This window comes from Anabrus simplex, chromosome 11 (genome assembly GCF_040414725.1).
Source record: "Anabrus simplex isolate iqAnaSimp1 chromosome 11, ASM4041472v1, whole genome shotgun sequence".
NCBI classification, from domain to species: domain Eukaryota; kingdom Metazoa; phylum Arthropoda; class Insecta; order Orthoptera; family Tettigoniidae; genus Anabrus; species Anabrus simplex.
In genome coordinates, this window is record NC_090275.1 from 81,161,020 (window position 1) to 81,168,116 (window position 7,097).

The following is a 7,097-nucleotide window of genomic DNA, read 5'->3' on the forward strand; positions in this document are numbered from 1 at the left end:
TGCAACAAATTTGAATACAGTGTGTGAAAGTTTGCATTTGCCACATTGCTAAGAACTTCTCCATACCACGGCGAAAATACAACTATACAAGTAAATAGACAGTAATATTTTCATTTCCTTCTTATGGGGGGGAGGGGAGCAGGTTACCTTTATGAAAAAAGAAAATCCCCACCGAAAAATACCTGTTACGAAGAATAAAGTTGTATGTTTCACTCATTTTCCAGAGCTGATGATGAGTTCTGCTTTTGACTTCCTTGTTACACAGATTTACAACAGAGCGTTTTATTGTTGATACAGAACAAGTATAAAAGTGGACAGTAACCAATGGAACCTACATATGGTTATTTCTTTCGTTCGTAATGTTGAGTACGCGCTGCCTTTTCTCCCCAAAATTAATGAGAATAAAAACCATTCATCGGCAGTTTCCGTGAATGTGGGAAGTAACTAATAGATCTGGCTTATCAGTGCATTAATATTTGGGAAAACGTGGGCTATTCCTCAACAAAAAATGATACAAATGTTTGTATAGAGGAAAGGGTCAAGGAAGTCTTCGAAGGATGGTGCCAGGAGTGTCAACAACAACAACAACAACAACAACAACAAAACAAGAAAGCTACTGGATTTATGGCCATCCAGAGGTATGGAAGGAAAGTTTATTATTACACTTTTTTGTCTCCATATTTGTATTAATGCATAATAATTATTTGTTGGGTACATTGGCGAGTAAAACACTGAGGCTTTGACCGCGTGGGTCGCACTTCAAACCTACTTCTCCTAAAATTACATAGACCTGACTTACGAGTTATGATGAGATTACAGGTTTTAGTGATCTCACCTGTAATATTAAGACAACATTTGTAAATATTTCGTAATTACGGGTCGGACGGAGGAAACAAATATGCGTATGAGAAAAACGTTTCTGAAGAGATTTGTATGAAGTGTAGTTTATGGAAGTGAAGCATGGGGAATAACCGAAGAAGAAAGAAAGAAAGAAAGAAAGAAAGAAAGAAAGAAAGAAAGAAAGAAAGAAAGAAAGAAAACACAGCTCGAGACACCCATGACTTCCACCGTGAACATAGCTAAGGGATGCGATTCTTTGACAGAATAGCTCACTTTAAATTAATAGTTGTTAGAGACTTGCAGGCTTTTAAAACTATTTTTAAGTGTTTAACTAAAAAACTGTCCGCCTCTGTGGTGTAGTGGTTATAGGTGGGCCGGCATAAGGTTGCACTTGACAGTTGTAAGTCATGTTGGCACCACTAAAAAATTGAAATGAAGAACGTCACCCGTCAGTCAGAATCACCAATCCACAACTTTTAATGTCAGATACAGTTGCGCATTTTATTCATGTTAATTCGTATTTAATTCCGTATAGTGTTCATAATATTTTATTTGCCTACACAAATATGAGCATTTAAAATATATTATAAGGTTTAAACGAGCTACAAAACAAATACGAACTATTTTCAGTTGATTGTTGTTGGCAATATAGGTAGTATAGTGGTGCCATCTATAACTAGCTTGACTACTGTATTGAAGTGTTGCCGTTTTGTCTGTCGCCGCTAGCACGTGGTCAGGTGTGATTCGCGCGTTTATGAAAGTTTTGTTTTCATTGTGAGATAATTGTGAAATTTTATTTTAACGAATGCAGTGCGATGTCTCGGAAATGACAACATAGTCATGAAGCGCGAAGTGATAATCCTTTGAGCCGCGGAGTGTCCCTTAATAGTCAGGCATTAGAATTAGTGCGGAGAACTCGTGAGTTTTACGAGAGGGAGACGAAATTCGAACGCTTGTATAGCCGTTTCTCCGTTCCTGTAGATCATGTTGTGGATCGCATATCTCAAACATTAGGGCTTTCAAAGCGTACTGTCATTCAAACAGGTGTTCGCCTCCAAGAACAGAAGGAAAAAGTGACTGGGGTACATAGCAATAGCGAAAACGGGGCTGATAGTAGGGACTTGTTTCACAGCACTCCGGGAAAGAAACGAATTAAGCTATCTCCTGTAATAGGAATTAATTCTTTCCAGGCTGATGCAATACGAAGACACTAGTACGATTTTTACAGCTCAAAGTCCCATCTGTCATTGTTATGGACAATGCACGTTACCGCTCCGTAATAATGGACAAGACCCCTTCTTCGAGCGCCCGTAAAGAACTGTAAGTGGAATGGCTGCAGTAAAGAAATATCTCAGCGCATATGTGTACTACTAAATTAGTCGACACCGGGCGAGTTGGCCGTGCGGTTAGGGGCGCGCAGCTGTGAGCTCGCATCCGGGTGATAGAGGGTTCGAATTCCACTGTCGACAGCCCTGAAGATGGTTTTCCGTGGTTTCCCATTTTCACTCCAGGCAAATGCTGGGGGTGTACCTTAATTAAGACAACGGTCGCTTCCTTCCCATTCCTAGGCCTTTCCTGTCCCATCGTCGCTATAAAACCTATCTGTGTCGGTGCGATGTAAAGCAAATAGCAAAAAAAAAAAAAAAAAAATAGTCGACGAGGTAGCGAAGGAACAAGGGCACGAGGTTATTAGGTTGCCGCCGTACCACTGTCACTTCAACCTCATTGAGTTGGTACGGTATGGGGTGAAGTAAAACATTACGTACGCACTTATAACACGTCCTTCACAGTTACTGAAGTGGAAGGACTGTTCCGGAAGAGTATTGCTCCAATGGATGCGGCTTTGTGCAGGAAGAAACTTAGCCATGTCGCAGCATTCATTAATTCGGCAATGGCAATACATGGCATCATCAGTGACTCTCAGGAGTTGATGATCTGCCTAGACGATGATGACAGTGACAACGAAGGCGACGGTAGTGATGGCAGTGAACTGGAGGGTATCGACCCTCTGCCTTTGTGAATCAGGTATGAAAATAAGGTTTCTGAATTTTCGTAAATTTTATAGAATTTACTTGAAACATTTTGTGTTAGCACAAGGTGTATATTATTCTAACATTTATTGGTGAAGGTGTATATGAAGTGAGATCCTTGTCGGCCGATTTCTTCCGTGTTTTCTAACATCGCGACAATAAGAACTTCGTAGTATATTTATCTCGTATAATTTTGTGTGATGAATAATCGGCGAGTTGAAAGTTCCATTTTTGTCGGCAGATTTCATTTGTATTGTGTATCATCGCGATGACATTAAAACATTTCTCCCATGTTTTTAAAAACACATGTGTCGTGCAATCAGCTGTTGTTACAGCGGCAACATCGCTTCGTGCGCCATTGCAGTGTGACCAATATTGTGCGCAGCTGTCATGTGCAACCTTACGCCGGCCCACCTATAGCATGATTAGCTGCCATCCCCGGAGGCCCGGGTTCGATTCACGGCTCTGCCACGCAATTTGAAAAGTGGTACGAGGGCTGGAACGGGGTCCACTCAGCCTCGGGAGGTCAACTGAGTAGAGGTGGGTTCGATTCCCACCTCAGCCATCATGGAAGTGGTTTTCCGTGGTTTCCCACTTCTCCTCCAGGCGAATGCCGGGATGGTACCTAACTTAAGGCCACGGCCGCTTCCTCCCCTCTTCCTTGCCTATCTTCCTATCCCTCCACAAGGCCCCTGTTCAGCATAGCAGGTGAGGCCGCCTGGGCGAGGTACTGGTCATTCTCCCCAGTTGTCTCCCCGACCAAGAGTCTGAAGCTCCGGGACCCTGCCCTTGAGGCGGTAGAGGTTGGATTCCTCGCTGTGTCCGAGGGAAAAGCCGACCCTGGAGGGTAAACAGATGATGATGATGATGAACTAAAAAACTTAAATCGATCTAAAATTAGTGAAAAAAGAATTGTTTTTTCCTTCAAATGCGTTATATCCTTAAAAATATTTAAAATACGTAATATTTATCAAAATATTTATTATACCTCAAAATATGTAACTTTAAACCCCTGAAATAACGGTCCTTTTAATGTGATTCGTCGACATTTTAGCTTTTCTAGTAGCTACATATATGGGAACAGAATATGCTGTTACATATAATCCGGGGTCTAATTATAACTAAACCGTAAAGTGGTGATGGCTTACACCTTACTTGGGCTATACAGTAACGAGATGGAACTTACGTGTTCAGGCGGCGCGGCAGCAGTGTGCAGCACCTTCTCGGTAGAGACGGCAGTAGCCTCCGTCTGGGTGTGGCTGGTGGACGAGATGCGGTACTGCATGCCAGAGATGCTGCAGAAGCCTTCGTGCCTCGTTGACCGCGTGGTGCTGTTCACGTACACGCCAGTGATAGTCACATCCGTGTCCTGGTTCACGATTACCGCCACTTTCTTGTTGCTAGGTTGCCCAGACGACGCCCCAGACGACGTCCGCAATTCTATCACACTCCTGTGACCGCCACTACCGGTAGAACCGGCGTCTAGGTCCAGCTCTTCGATTTCGACATCACTGACCTCAGGTGCTTTCGGCGGTGGCTTCACTTCCTTTTTCGCGATGACCTTTTTCTTGGTGGTCGACTTCTTTTTCTGGGGTGGCGCATCGCTTGCAGAAGTCGTAGCAGAAGGAGTCGAAGTAGTGGTAGACGTTGTGGAACTTCCACCCCCCTTCTCTTCCTTGATATTTTTGGGTGGTCTTTTCTCAACGGAGTAACTAGCAGCTAATATCGCCGACGCATTTAGACTTGCCATCCGCTTCTTGACCACCATATCCTTCAAATCCATCTTCAGCTCGCTACGATTTCGTCGCCGTTTCACCTCTTTCTTTACTTTGCTCTTGTTTACCGGCGACGATTTCTTCTTCTGGTCACTGCTACCACCTTCATTCGAAGATGATGAGGCTGCCCCGTCCTTGTCCTTTTCCTGTTGCTGCTGACGTTTCTGTTTGTACGACGGGGGAGGCACAAGTGGCTTGGTGGATCCTGAATCACTGTTGGTCTCGTTATCATCTGAAGAGGTGGTAGTAGTAGATGAAGTAGTTTGCATGTCCCAATGTTTCCCAATACTTCGTGATCCCGGTAGGGCCCGCAGAGTTCTGGTTGATGGAACCTCTTCCACCTCTTTTGGGGCAGGTGGTTTTGGTTGTGGCTTAGGAGCGGGACGTGGCAGTTTTGGCTTAGGTTTTGGAGTACTTGCTACCCTGCATATTCCAAGTAGAGCTCCCCGACTCTCGTTCTCATAGAGACAATGGACTTTGGCGAGTGCGTTCAGAGACGCTACTCGATGACGTTTGGGTCCACTCCAAAATCCGAAGAGTTTCATACGTCTTGCCCGTTGCTCCGTATCGCTTCCACTCCCACATTCAGAGCGACCACGCTTAATTCCCAACATTCGGCGATAAACTGATCTGTTGTCGTCATCGTCGTCATCATCATCAGCATCGCCGTCATCATCCTCCTTGACAATCTTGGGATTCGGTTTCTTGAACTGCTTTTTGACTTGCGGTAACTTTTCCTCTTCACTATCGTCGTCAGCCAGCAGGTCTTTAGTGCGGGATTTCATCTCTTGATCGCTGTCAGAATCGGAGTCGCTCTCAACTTCATCTTTCTCTGGTTTCGCGGGGGCAGCTTTACCTTTTGACTTCTTCCCAACTACTTTCTCAAACTCCTTTTCCGCATCTATATTTTCTTGCGGTTCTTTCAGAGTGTCAGTTTTGGCACTGGATTTCTTCTTGTCGTCTTTCTTGGACGACAGAGGTGAAGAGGGTTTCCTTTCAGAATCTGAAACATTACCTCTTATCTTATTCTTTAAAGCTCTAAGGTTTTCCTCGTCAGACAACGACATGTTTGCAGGAGATAAGGACGAATGTTCTTCCAATTTCCCAGGACTTGTCATACTGGAAGTACCTGCCTTCGTAATCTCCCCCAAAGGTGACCGGTCAGAAGTAAGGTCTTCTTCCGTCAGACTGCCTTGCTCGTGTAATTCATTCGCTATTTGGGCCCGTTTCCACTCTTGTTGTCGTAGTAGCAGGAGATCCAATGGTATCTCATCCGACGTCGATGAATCATCGTCATTTGCTCTAGCAGACGACTGTGGTGATGGTTTACTCTCTTGCGCAACATCAGGGCTAACTTCCTCTTCTGATATCCCTAACTTTTCTGGTTTTTGCTGTAGTTTCTCGGGATTTTCTTCTTCTTTCTCGGAATTAGCTGCCTCTGCCAATGGCAGAGAAGAGGTCTGTGCCGACGATGCAACTGATGTGGGTGACGAAGCAGTCACAGTCAGTTCTGCCTCCTTACTGGAAGACTCTTGAATCACTGTTTTCTTTGGAACAACCTTTTTAGTTGCGGATTGTACTTTCTTTAAAGTTGGAAGCACCTTTTTCGCTTTGCTTGATATCACCTTAGTAGCTTTGGACGTTAATTTTTTAGAAGACGATTTTTTCGCAACTTCTGCTGACTTAGGATTTTTCGTGATGCATTTCATCTTGTTACTAACTGGCTTGTTAATTTTATTATTATTACTACTACTACTACTAGTGGTCCCCTTCACAACGCTCTTAGCTTCTGATGACTGATCACCGTCGACTTTGGTTTCTTTTGACGGTGCCGAACCGCCGGCGCTAGCTCCATCGACTACATTAGCACACTCACTTTCAATCTTTGGTTGCTTCTTCTTAACAATAATTTTTTTCTTCACTACTTTTTTGATTGCACTTTCGCCCTCTTTGGCCTTCTTACTGTTCATGTTGCTGCTGCCACTACTACTACCAGCTTTAGCGGCAGACTCAGTTTCACACACGCTACTGTTCGAAGAATCTGTCTGTGACACTACACTAATTTCAGAACTAATTTGCTGCTGCTGTTGAAGCGGCGAACTAACACTTGCTGGAGGTGATGAACTTTGCTTGGCTGAAAATACCTCGGCGGATGGCGTCGCTGGCGATTCTTCCACTGATTCCTTCTTACTGCCAGGACTTTCAGTTTCGTCTCTGGGCGACGCTTTCTTTTTAGAAACTGTAATCTTCTTCTTAATGGTCCCCTTTGCTATAACTTTTCCACTTACGGACTGCTTGGTGGTTATCGCTAACTTCTTGGAAGCCTTAACCGGTGTCAAAGGCTGTAACTGTGATTTTGATACCTGTTTCCGCGTAACTGGCGCCGCTGCAGTGGGCGACCATGAAGCTGTGCCTTTCTTAGTAACTGGTTTGACTTTGGAGGACATAATTT

At 44.2% G+C, this 7,097-nt stretch overlaps 1 protein-coding gene across 1 annotated transcript in view; it reads right to left on the reverse strand.

The window, feature by feature from the left end:
• LOC136883152 (nucleolar and coiled-body phosphoprotein 1-like) overlaps positions 1–6,733 on the reverse strand; it is a 30,205-nt gene extending 23,472 nt beyond the window's left edge. The window contains exon 1 of the mRNA XM_068229612.1: positions 4,057–6,733. Coding sequence (XP_068085713.1) covers positions 4,057–6,615 — 2,559 coding nt within the window. The 5' untranslated portion in view covers positions 6,616–6,733. The remainder of the gene's footprint in view (positions 1–4,056) is intronic.
• Between the last annotated feature and the right edge of the window lie 364 nt (positions 6,734–7,097).